The sequence below is a fragment of the Pelobates fuscus genome, chromosome 8, assembly GCF_036172605.1.
Source record: "Pelobates fuscus isolate aPelFus1 chromosome 8, aPelFus1.pri, whole genome shotgun sequence".
Taxonomy (NCBI): domain Eukaryota; kingdom Metazoa; phylum Chordata; class Amphibia; order Anura; family Pelobatidae; genus Pelobates; species Pelobates fuscus.
The window spans coordinates 41,017,938-41,031,282 of NC_086324.1; the positions used below are offsets into that span (position 1 = coordinate 41,017,938).

The 13,345-nt window shown below is 47.1% G+C and overlaps 1 protein-coding gene across 1 annotated transcript in view; it reads left to right on the forward strand.

Moving 5' to 3' along the window:
- The first annotated feature begins 3,654 nt into the window (after positions 1 to 3,654).
- METAP1D (methionyl aminopeptidase type 1D, mitochondrial) overlaps positions 3,655 to 13,345 on the forward strand; it is a 140,126-nt gene continuing 130,435 nt past the window's right edge. Inside the window, exon 1 of the mRNA XM_063428643.1 lies at positions 3,655 to 3,709. Within this exon, the coding sequence (XP_063284713.1) occupies positions 3,670 to 3,709 (40 nt within the window). The 5' untranslated portion in view covers positions 3,655 to 3,669. The remainder of the gene's footprint in view (positions 3,710 to 13,345) is intronic.

Here is a 13,345-nt window from a genome sequence, read left to right on the forward strand (position 1 = left end):
AGAACAGGAGTATTATTGCACCAGTTGTGGACCCAGCAGTCACCCTCTAAAAGGTCTTTTTTCAATTATAGTAAGGCTGTTGAACTAAAGATGTGGCTCACAATGGCTTTAAGATTATGTATTAACATGCCAAGTTCTGCAGAGCTTGGACAATATGTGGTTGCAAACAAATGGACAAACATTAAATGTTACATAAATCACAATGGACTCTCTCCACCTTAATGGGTTTCTCTACGACCCCATCAAATTAACATGAACACTTGATTTCCCATATCACTATTCTAGGATTACTGTAGGTCTTAGAAAAGTTAACGTGTAAGCAATGACTGATCATTGCTCCAGTTCTACTTTAGCAACATTCAGTGTTATTTTTTTTTTTTTTTTTTTAAATTATATAGTAATTGAATACCTTAGTCTTGATCTTTGTTACTTGTATTTGAATGTATATCGGTGTTTATTTTTCAGTAAAAGAAAAAACAAATGAAGGCTGGCCATGAGAACACAAATAATATCTGTTGCTTGTTATTTATATAAGGCTGTTATATCATCGTTTTTATTGGTATCTAGGTATATGTATGATAACATCAACAGACAACAGACACTGCTTAGAGAAATATAATAAATATAATAACAATGCTGTGCAAATAAACAGGATTATTTACTAAAGTGAGAAGTGAATTTTACATTTAACGTAGCTTAACTCAAAGCACAGCTGGCTTAGATTTTTTCCAGTTTGTCTTTTTTTAACATTAAAATTGGCTTTGAATTCTAACCTTAGTCCGTCCCTCCACTCACTGTTTAGAGTAGACACGTGTGTAGTTTGGCAGATTTAATGTCGATAGCAATGAAGATGCATGTCGTCTCAATGTGTATGCTGGTGGATGTCACATTTGTAATATTTGCAAACTAGTGCCCAATCTGTACTGTAACCCGTGCACTGTTAGGTTAAATTTGTTTAGCAGTTCAGACTCCATAAACCCGAATATGAGGCTTCTTGTTGATTAAGCTACTACCTAATATGGAAAGAGACCTGAGTCTATGGAACATGAAATATTTATATTTTAATGTTTTAGTATATTCTTTAAATTGGCATCATGCTTTCAAACATTGGAGTCACTTACAGCCTGGAATGTTCCTTTAATAGCATTAAATAAATGGCCAATATGCATGTAGTGCTTTACACTGTTGCTATATATAAAAGAAGACTTGGTTTCCCTCCCACATATCCAAAAGTTAAAAAAAAAAAAAGAAATTGAAACCTCCCCTGTCTGGGTACAATAAAATGTTTTTTTTTGTTGATCATGCAGTAATAGGCATTCATTATATTCTATAATGACAGAAACACACTTATTAAGACGATTAGATCAAACAGCGAGGCACACAGATATTCCAGTGCAGTCAAAGAGCCAATTTTACGCAAATGTACAAAAGGCAGAGTTTCAAACAGCTTTAGAACTTGCAATTTCCCATCATTTGGGAGAGGTGACCGTTGATGACCAAGAGATGCAAGTGAAAAATGATGCACATGATGTGTCAAACTATTACACAGTTTGAGAAATAAAAACACAAAATATAAATTTCAGATACAAATTTAGATTCTAGTATTTAAAGTAGCAACGGTGGAGGTTTTTAAGTTTTTTTTTTTTGGTTTTTTTTTTATTATATAAAGATCCCCAATAGGTGACATCTCTGCTTGTATGTTGTCATGGTTCAATGCTGCTATTTTCTTCAATGCCGAAGATTAAAATGCGAAAAGCCATGATCTCCACGGGGTCTTAAATAGACTATATTAACTAGTATTTATATAGCGCCTTTCTCCCAGTGGGACTCGACGCTCTCAGAATTAAAGGGACACTCTAGGCACCCAGACCACTTCTGCTCATTGGAGTGGTCTGGGTGCCAACTCCCACTCCTCTTAACACAGCAAGTGTAATTATTGCAGTTTTTTTATAAACTGCAATAATTACATTGCAGGGTTAACTCCACCTCTAGTGGCTGTCTGTTAGACAGCCACTAGAGGTCACTTCCTGGGTTCTAGCACAGAAAACCTGTGCTAGAGCGTCGCTGGACGTCCTCACGCTGTGTGAGGACCTCCAGCGTCGCTCAAAACCCCATAGGAAAGCATTGAAATGATTTTTCAATGCTTTCCTATGGGGAGACGTAATGCGCATGCGCGGCATTGCCGCGTATGCGCATTAGGTCCCCTCGGCCGGTGGGCGAGATCAGTCTCGCCCACCGGCCGACGCAATGGATAGGAGGAGCATCGCGGAGACAGCGACGAGGGACATCGCCGCTGCCTCAGGTAAGTCACTGAAGGGGTTTTCACCCCTTCAGTAACCGGGGATTGGGGGGTGGGAGAGAGAGGGACCCTCCAGTGCCAGGAAAACGGATCGTTTTCCTGGCACTGGAGTTTCCCTTTAACCAAATCGGCAGCTGAATAGTAATATATGTTGTTGTTATTATTACCCAATTGTTGGTACTCGTTTTATTGACCTTGGAAGGATGAAGGGCTGAGTTGACCCAGCCGGGATTTGAATCTGTGACTTAGCATTTTTTAGCAGGCTTTGTAGTCTGGGAGTTTACTCACCGGCTTGGCATGCACACTTGGCATGTCATGTGCAAGAACGAGGGTGGGAAATAATCGGTTATAATATGCTTTTACCTGGAAACTCAAGGACGCTAAAATAAATGGTGATTTGGGTCAAAAATAAAACTTTTGCCCCAATATTTGAAATGTATTTGCTAATTATGCATAAATGAATTAGAGGCATATTACTCTTTTGAAAGTTATCATTATAGATGGCAAGTGTGGTTTCTTCCGTCTTTGGGTTACAGGTAGGGAATGTGATCTAGCTTTACCCAGACTCAAACTATCATGATTATTTACAATAGGGAGAATTCAAGGTGAATTTTAAATTTAACTCCTTAGGGACACAACTTCAGAAATAAAGTGGAATCATGATGGAATATTTCCGTCATGTGTCCTTATGGGGTTAAGGTCAAAATAGCTGAACTGGAAAAATTCTCTAAATTAGCAATACTTTCTGTTTGGCAACTCTGGCCTAAGATTTTAAATTCACTTTGAATTCTCGCGTTAATAAGTAACCCTGTGTTGTTCTTGGTGCCTGGGCTGGATTGTCCCAAATAAACATGGCACAGCTTTAAACTTCCAAATGACATCACTGGGGTACATCAAATACATCCGTTACTCTTAAGTGTAAACCACTTACGGTCATCCATCTACTGAATGCAAACAGGGAGTTCATTCCTTAGAACTTAAAGAATAAATATATGTATTTTTTTTTTACTGTCCTAACTGTTTGTTTTGCTTTTCTTTTTTTTTTAACATACTGTCTTTAATTTAAAATAAAAATTTGAAAAAAAAACCTTTGCAGACATTTTTGAAAACTATCCCCTCTATGTCTCTGCAGTAAATTAGGTGCTCACCTACAGCATGTTGGATCCATAACATTTACAAGAACAGGAAAAATGTAGGCATGGTTTCGAGTTTTGTAGTAATGTGCCCCTTGTTGCTACCCGTACTGTGACAGTAGCATTCACGCTGCCAGGATGTCCTAGCACTTTGCGTGTTTACTTCCGCCAGTCATCTGCGGCCAATGACGGCTCAGCTACACGGATCACGTGGCACGCTGGCCACACCCACTCACCATGCCGGCGTTCAGAGCACTCCGCTGCATTGTGCAGTCAGGTAAGATGTCGCCATGGCTGACACTTGCTGGCTGTTACCGGGTCTCACTCTGATTGGTGGGAGTCTCTGGGCACATGGCCTGCACCCAGCATGCTTAGCGCCATGCCACTCTATGTGTTCAGCTGATAATGTGAATTATTATTATTTGTATTATTACACTGTTATATGGAGAGGCTCTGACCTTCTCCTGGGCAGGCTGACTGAGGAGTGCACTAATGGCAAACAAGTCTGCTGCCTCCATTCTGATTTGTTAGAAAGTTTGTGAAGTATGTAGGGCAGAATGTGTGTACTGCAGGCAGAGTGTGGAAATAGTAATAATAATAATAGTGCAATATTCAGGATACATAGCAAGGCATCCTGCAGTATTGGGACAGGTACAGAGAGGGGTCTGTCACAGTCCAGCAATCGGTGCTGACCACCAGGGTGTAAATTAAAATATTCATGGTAACCTAGTACCTGATTCTGGTAGTTAGATTGAGCTCATTGAACAGGAATCTCATCTACTATTGTTAGACTGCTCACACTGTTGTCAATACATTTTGTGGCATAGAAGAATGTGCTTTTTTTTTTTTTTTTTTTTTTTCTTAAAGCAAATATGTATCATTTTTATTCTTGTGGGTGTATGCCAGCTAGTGGCCAGTATTTTAAATGAACAGATAAAATTAGGGTATTTTATCCAGCAAAGAAATATGATTCTGCAACATTACTAAGTTTATAATGAGTGTGTGTGTGTGTGTGTGTGTGTGCACTGCTCAAAATAATAAAGGGAACACTAAAATAACACCTAGATCTGAATGAGTTAAATATTCTTCTGAAATACTTTGGTCTTTACATAGTTGAATGTGCTGACAACAAAATCACACCAAAATAAAAAAAATGGAAATCAAATTTTTCAACCCATGGAGGTCTGGATTTAGAGTCACACTCAAAATTAAAGTGGAAAAACACACTACAGGCTGATCCAACTTTGATGTCCTCAAAACAAGTCTAAATGAGGCTTAGTAGTGTGTGTGGCCTCCACGTGCCTGTATGACCCCCCTACAAAGCCTGTGCATGCTCCTGATGAGGTGGCGGATGCTCTCCTGAGGGATCTCCTCCCAGACCTGGACTAAAGCATCTGCCAACTCCTGGACAGTCTGTGGTGCAATGTGACGTTGGTGGATGGAGCGAGACATCAGAGACACTCAGTGTTGCTTCCTAAGTGGACAGTTTGATTTCACAGAAATGTGATTGACCTGGAGTTACATTGTGTTGTTTAAGTGTTCCCTTTATTTTTTTTGAGCAGTGTATAATAAGAAAAAACGGTGCACTCTAAGGTCTTTGAGTTTAATAGGATATTCAAAAAAATATCTGTACTCTGGAGAACGTGTTCTGTGGAGTGATGAATCACGTCTCTGGCAGTCTGATGAGCGAGTCTGGATTTGGCAAATGCCAAGAGAACGTTAACTGTATGACTGCATTGTGCCAACTGTAAAGTTTTGTGGAGGAGTGATAATGGTATGGGGCTGTTTTGCAAGAGTTGGACTGGGCCCCTTACTCTCAGTGATGGCAAATCTTAAAGGGACACTCCAGTGCCAGGAAAACTGCAGGTCCCCTCTCCCTCCCACCCCACATCCCAGGTTGCTGAAGGGGTATAAACCCCTTCAGTGACTTACCGGAGTCCAGCGCTGGTCCAGGGTCCGCCCATGCTCCTTCCCCGCTGACATCATGCGGCGGGGGAGACCGATAGCGCATGCGCGGCCGCCGGCAGGGTGAGACCTAATTAGACCTCCCCATAGGAAAGCATAAAAAAAAATGCTTTCAATGCTTCCCTATTGGGATTTTAGTAATGCTGGAGGTCCTCACACAGCGTGAGGACGTCCAGCGACGCTATAGCACAGAAAATCTGTGCTATAAACCAGGAAGTACCCTCTAGTGGCTGTCTAGTAGACATCCACTAGAGGAGGAGTTAACCCTGCAAGGTAATTATTGCAGTTTATGAAAACTGCAATAATTACACTTGCAGGGTTAAGGGTAGTGGGAGTTGGCACCCAGACCACTCCAATGGGCAGAAGTGGTCTGGCTGTCCCTTTAATGCTTCAGCATGCCAAGACATTTTGGACAATGCTATGCTTCCAAACTTTGTTTGGGAAAGACCTATTTCTATTCCAGAAAAATTGTGCCCCAGTGAACAAAACAAGGTCCATAGAGAAATAGTCAGATTAATTTGGTGAAGAATAATGGATCCCATCGAACACCTTTGGGATGAACTGGAACTGAGATTGTGAGCCAGGCCTTCCTGTCTAACATCTGTGCCTGACCTCACAAATGCGCTACTGAATAAGTAGGCCCACATAAACACTCCCAACATCTTGTGGATAGCTTTCCCAGAAGAATGGAAGCTGTTGTATCTGCATTTTGACTTTTCAGTCTACAAACACTTTTTTTTACGATAACAATAAGTATATGTGTGTGTGTGTATATATATATATATATAGAGAGAGATTTGAGTAGCTGTGTTAGTGCAATTATTCAGGTGTAAAAATGTTGTCTTTGAATATGTATCATTAAGAAAATACAAGTCCCCATCACTCGGGAAACTACACATAGCCCGGATCTTGTGATGACGCTTGCTTTTAGCAGTTCTCTGCCAGTTTGGTTTTTTTTTTTTTTTTGTGAATTAAGTTTTATTCAGATTTTCGAGAATAAATTTGCAAACAACAATAAAAGTAAACGTCTCAAGTGTGGTTCGGTGAAACACGCAGGTTTCCAACAAATGGCAGATACAAGTTATGGAGCACAATGTTAGCGAATCTGAAGTGTCGGTATAATAAAGCAGGGAAACGCTCAGGTTTCCAGGTTGAAACATGTGTAGTTAAGCTTTCAATGGCATACCTGAAGTCTGCTGTATCCTGGTCCGGCTGCGTGGCCCGCAGGTCCACCCGGGAAGGGGGGTGGGGGGGGGGGGGGGAGGGATGGGAGAAAAAATTGGGGGGGGGGGATTCCTCAGCGTTTGAGAGAGCGTCCTCCCTGCCCTATAGGTTTGTGTGGTCCTTCGTCTCTGTCAGGGCTAGAATTGTCGTGTTAACTTCTGTCAGTGGTAGCTTCATGTGTGACGTGCGCTGTCTTTTCGGTCATTCCTTGTCACCCCTACCCATTGTCTCGGGTCATGTTCCCATTGGTGTCTACTCAGTCTGTGATAAGTGTCTGGAAGTCGGGTTTCGTCGTGGTCAGTATCCAGTGTGTCCAGGTCGTCATATACGACTGTTCCCTCCCCTCTGCGTGTGAGGTGAGTTCCTCTAGCGCCCTGAGCTCTTCCATGCGCTTAAACCAGGCCGACACAGGTGGTGGGGTCTTTTGTTTCCAGTATAGGGGAATGAGGCTCTTGGCTGTGTTTAAAATCCTGATCGTTAGGGATTTTTTGTAAGCTGAGCTACGGGTGGAGGTGTGGTGTAGGAGGAAGGCTGCTGGGTCTAAGTGGGGGGGAGTATCAGAAAATTTGGTGATGATCGTGTGGATCGCTGCCCAGTAGGGTCTTATCAAGGGGCATGTCCACCAGATATGGAAGAGAGTGCCTAGGGCTTTCTCACATCTCCAACAGTTGTTGGTGGCGGTTGGATCGTAGGAGTGGGTGACCAATGGCGTGCGGTACCAGCGAGACAGTACTTTATAGGCCGTTTCTTGTGTGCTACTGGATGTTGAACAGTGAAGGGACAGGGTACAGATCTTTTCCCATTGGGCTGGCAAGAGTGTAATTCCCAGGTCGGTTTCCCATTTACTCATGAAGCTCGGTGGGGGAAGTCTCCTTGCGTCCATGAGGAGGTTGTAAAGAGTGGACAGTCCCCTGGCCAGTGGGCTTGGGTCATGGCAGAGCCTTTCAAAGTCCGTGAGCGTCCTGTGAGCATGGATGTCTTTGGTGATTGTTAGTAGGTAGGCGGATAGTTGTTTGTACCTGAACTGTACCATGAACGTCGGTCTCTCTACGGGCATCAGGGACTCAAGAGTCCGTATCGTGCCATTGGTGGTAGCGTGGCAGAGTCTAGGTAGCGAGTTTCCTAACATTTGTTGGAACGGGCCTGCGTCCAGTCCAGGTGGGAAGGCGTCATTATGTGTCAGGGGTAAGAGTGGTGATATGGGCGTGGTGAGGGAGGAGGGTGTCCCCACTTTATGCCAAACCATTAAGGTCGCTCTAATTAGCGGGTGTGGGTTAGCCAGCTGTCTGCCCTGGTGGTGGTCTAGCCACGGTAGGAGCCCTATTGGTCTTGATATTTGGTCTGACTCTATTTCTTTCCATAACTTGTGGACCTCCGATTTGGACCATTCCATCACCCTCTGGAGATGGGTTGCTTTGTAATAGACCTGGAAGTCTGGGAGGGCCAGGCCGCCCTTCCGTTTTGGTAAAGTGAGAGTGTCGTGTTTGACCCGTGCCTGTAGGTTGTGCCATGTGAATCTGAGTGCCATGGAGCGCAGTGTTGAGAAGTATGCCTCAGGTATGTGGATTGGTAGTGTCTGGAACAAGTAGAGCAGCCTGGGTAGAATGTTCATTTTTAACACTCCAATGCGTCCAAACCAGGAGAGACGGACTTTGGTCCATTCCTCCAGGTCTCTGCGCATTGTGGTTAGGAGGGGTTGAAAATTAGCGGTGTATATTTGTGACAGGTCTCTTGGTATGGAGGTGCCTAAGTATCTTATAGTAGTGTCAGACCATTGGAATGGGAGCGTGTGTTTCAGGGCTTCAACTCTATTGGGAGGGATCGAGACATTCAGAACCGAAGATTTGGCGAGGTTAACCTTGAAATTCGATAATTGGCCGTAGAGCTGGAACTCTGCCATGATTGCTGGCATTGATGTTTCAGGCCGGGTGACATAAAACAGCAGGTCATCTGCAAAGGCAGCCACTACGTGTCTCGTCCGTCCTATTTGTATCCCACTTATGGCTTGGTTGTCCCGGACAGAGTTAAGAAAGGGCTCCAGCGCCAGTACAAACAGCAATGGGGACAAGGGGCATCCCTGTCTTGTGCCGTTCCGGATGGGGAACGGGTTTGTGAACAACCCGTTCACGCATACCCTTGCTGTGGGTTTAGAGTACAGTGCTCGTATCCAGCTCATCATGTGCGGGCCCAGACCTATCGCTTCCAATACCGCCAGCATGTAGCCCCAATCTATGCGGTCGAAGGCCTTCTCCGCGTCCGTGGAGAGCAAGAGGAGGCCTTCCCGACCGTCTTGTGCCCTGTGGATGAGATCTAGTGTCCTGATAGTGTTGTCTCTTGCTTCTCTCTGGGGCGTGAACCCTGCCTGGTCCCTATGTATGAGATCAGGGAGGTAGTTTTGTAGTCTGCGGGCCAGTATTTTTGTGAAGAGTTTAAGGTCACAATTTAGTAGGGAGATAGGTCTGTAGCTTGCACAGAGTTCCGGGTTTTTACCTTCCTTTGGGATTAGGGAGATGTTGGCCTCTAGAGTCTGCGTAGGTAGGCTGGCTCCGTCACGTAAGGTGTTAAGGGCAGTCAGGAGATGTGGGGATAATACGTCGGCAAATTTTTTATAGTATCTAGAGGGGAGACCGTCAGGGCCCGGGCATTTGCCCAATTTCGACTCTTTTATGGCCCAGGCTAGCTCGCGAGGTGTGATCGGTTCGTCAAGTGCATTCGTAGCTTCCCTGGGAAGTCGGTTATGTATGCGTGTGTGTAGGTATTGTCTAGTCTCTGGTGAGGCGTCACCTTGGCGCGGTGGTTCCCTGTCGGGGTGTATGGCATAAAGCTCCGCATAGTATTCCCGTATAGCCTCCGCCATGTCTCCCGGGAGTTGTTTCAGTCGTCCGTCTTTGTCTCGAATTTTAGGTATGTAGGATTCTGCTCTCTTTTTGGCAATCATACGGGCCAGCAAGGTCCCGCATTTGTTGGCGTGTGTGTGAAAGAAGGCTTTGGTGCGCAGGTGTGCCCTTTGGTGGTAGGCATTCATGATGGATGCCAGTTCCCTGCGTAGTGTCAGTAGCTTGGCACCATCGCTCTGGAGCCGTGTAAGTTTGTGTCTGGCTTCCACCACCTGTATCTCCGTGATTATGGTCTCCAGTCTGGCAGCCTTTGCTTTTTTCATGGCTGCGCTTTTAGCTATGAAGTAGCCTCGTATAACGCATTTGTGGGCCTCCCACACGCAGAGGGGTGTCACATCTGGGGTAACATTGTCAGTGAAGTATTGAGTAAGTGTGGTTCGGGATTCCGTGGTTACTGTTAGGTCGTTAAGTAGGGCTTCGTTCAGTCGCCAGTTGCTGCACGTCGGCTTATAGAGGGGAGACGTCAGCGTCATGGTGAGTGGTGCGTGGTCTGACCATGTCGCGGTTCCGATCGTCACAGACTTAACATCTGTCAGGTAGTAGTGTTGTAGGAAAAAGTAGTCCAGTCTGGAGTACGTCTTGTTCGGATTAGAATAAAAGGTGAAGTCTCTGTCGTCAGGGTGTGTCGCTCTCCAACAGTCGGTCAGGCGTTGGTCTCTAAGGGTTTTGTTGATAGTAGTCAACACATGTCTGGGTATCGTCGAGGTGCCCGTAGAGGTGTCTAGGCTCGGTTGTAGGGCCACATTAAGGTCTCCTCCCATGATCAGACAACCCTCCGTAAAGGCCATGATGGCTTTCAGTGATTTAGTTATAAAGCGGTGTTGCGCGGTGTTAGGAGCATACAGGTTTGCTAGCGTGTACGTACGGTCAGCTATCGTTCCCTTAATGCATATATACCTTCCCCAGTCATCTTTCAGGGTAGCTGTGGGAGTGAAATGTAGGGATTTATGAAGGAGGATGGCCGTGCCTTTGGATTTCCCTAAGGGGTTGTTGCTGAGATAGCATTGGGCGAACCTTTTGTCAGTCATTCTAGGTGTCAGACCTTCCTTGAAATGCGTCTCCTGTATGAATACTATGTGGGCTCTTTGGCTGTGAAAGTGGCGGAGCGCTTGTGATCGTTTCTCGGGTTGGTTAAGGCCCTTGGCATTAATAGAGATAATGTTGATGTCTGCTCTGGCTAGCGGTTTCGGGGTCTGCATGCCGGAGTTCCTGTGGACCACTCCGGGAGGGGTGGTGTGGGCAGATAAGTGGTGGGCCTACGGGTTGCAGTACTACTCCGGTGTTGGGTGGGTTCAGGGGAGGAGTGTGTCGGAGGTACAGGGAAAGGGTGTTACCTGGACGGGTGGTCCTCGATGAGGCCCCTTCTCGAGTCCCCACGCGGGCACCGCAGCCGGACCTTGAGTGCCTAGGAGTAGGTACAGAGACAAAATAAAATAAACACTATGTAAACAATAAGTAAACAATAAACAATTGACAACAATATACAAAGTAATGGCTCGGGTGTAGGCCGAGGTGGAGTCGTCCCGTCCGTACTAGCGGTGCGGTCGAGTCCCCTTGCCTTTCTTTCAGACACCCCGACCAGGTGGGAACGTGGCCTACTGGTTACTAAATGCCTCTCGGATATACCCGGTCCCTCTCCGGGGTCCCGGTTCAGAGAGGTGAGAGGAAAGGATAAAAAAGAGAAAGGAAACGAGGTGTTTCCCCGTGGGGTCACCTATAGCGGTGACAACGAAAAAAGAAAAACTCCCACGTGGAAGGCCTCTCTGACTACCCCCTACCCGCCCCGCCCAAAAAATATACTCTAGCCCCTAGGTTATCCGTGATCTTGTGAGTGGGGTATCTTAAAGATTATGTGTGTCGTATGGACCAGGCTTCGAGCCTTGTGAGTCGTGAGTGTGTGTGTGTGTGCATCATGGCGTGTCAGGTTGTGTGGCGTGTCGTGATGTGGCCTTGAGCTCTAGCGGCAGGCGTGTGTGTGGTGGCTGTGACCCCTTCCTGCCTACCCTTCCTCATGGTATATACCCATCTACTTCAATAAAGGGGGAGGTTGGGCCCTCCGAAAAAGACCCTATATCTCCGTTACTGGTAGTCACAAAATGTCGGTGGCACCGAGTCTCCACGTCTCTGCGGCTCGTGGTTGGTGGTGTAGCAATGTCAATCCCTCCATGGCAGCGCAGCTGGTGAAAAGGATGTTCCCCATCCGAGTGGTAGTCGGGGCACAGCGTGAGCCGCAGAGTCGTCAAATCCCCCGTTTCAGCCCCCCACCCAAAAGTGAAACAAGAGAGGGAGTCCGGCAGTTCAGTGTGGTGTGTGGGATACCTTATGGGAAGCTCCCCAGCGGGTCATAGTTCATAGGCAGGTACTTCAAACTGTGGGACTCAGAGTCTCTCGGGGGCCGCGGAACTCAACGAGTGTTGCCGGCTGGTCGCGCCGTCTCCATTCTGGATCTGGTTCTTCTTTGTGGCAGCGGGTCGTCTCGTGCCGGCCTCGGCGGGCCAACGTAGAAGTCTAGCGGGTCCGGCCAAGGCATGTTTAAGGGTGGTAGCTGGAGCTCGGTAGTGAGATCTTGCAGGTCCTGTTGGTTGCGTACCGGCATGGGGCCGTTAGGAGTGTGAGCAATTAGGCCGGTCGGGAAAGTCCATCGGTATCTCACCTTCTGAGCCGTCAGGGCTCGAGTGAGGGGTTTCAGGGCCCTGCGGTAGCCCAATGTGGCCGGGCAAAGATCAGGAAATATCTGGATAGGGCGATCCTCATGGGTGATGGATCCCGCATTGCGAGCCGCCTGTAGTATGTCTTCTTTGAGGGAGAAGATAGTTAAGCAGCATATTACATCTCTTGGCGGCGCTCCTTCAGGGCCTCTGGGTCTTAGTGCCCTGTGTGCACGGACAAAGTCAATCGGCGTGTCCGTAGGACGGCCTAGAAGGTCGTTAAATAAGATGGTAAGTGTGTCAGTGAGCCGGGTTGAGGGTTCTTCGCCTTCAGGTAGGCCTCGGATCCGCAGGTTATTTCTGCGGCCCCTGTTGTCGAGATCTTCTACATGGCGCGCCATGGCTTGCAAGTGGGTAGTGTGGCTGTGAAGCGTGGACTCTGTGGTGGTGTGGGCCACAGTGAGGTTGTCCTGTTCCTCTTCCAGCCGCGCCATGCGGTCCGCCATACCCTGCATGTCTGCTCTCATTAGTTGAAGGTCGGCCCGGATCGAGGCATGGAGGGCTGATGTGGCTTGGGTCAGGTCAGCTCTGGTAGGCAGTGCTCTCAGCAGGGCCATCCAGTCTGTCGGCGGGTGTTCTGTGGGTTCTCCACTCGCGTCACCGGCCTGGGAGTTCGGGCTCATGGATGAGGCCTCCGAGTACAGGAAGGCCTCAGCGGAGGCCTGGGATGATGGGTCCGGCTGTGTGGTCATATATTGCCTGACCGATGCCTGGATTGCAGGTGGGCGGGTGGCCGCCGGTTTGGGGGTACCCCCAGCCTTAGTGTGTTTCCCCATATTTGCGTTTGGGGCAGCTTTCTAGCGATTTGCAGGGCGAGTACGGAGGAGCTCAGAGATTAGGCAGCCATTCCGCTCCGCTGCTAGGCCACGCCCCCCAGTTTGGTTTTTGTAGTGGGGTCAAGCTCCAGTTGGCCCTCAGTCTAGTTAGGCATACTGGAAGATCAGAAGAAACTGGTCGGCATGTGTCGCCTTTAGGGGAGCCGTCTGATCCTTGATCTGATTATTCACAGAGGCGGCAGCAATTAAGCCATCAATCTCTTCTCCAGCTTTAGCGGGGAATGCCTGGTGGAATTGTGTGTATCACCACAGGTTACTGTCAGGCATTGCTCCGTTGGAGGAG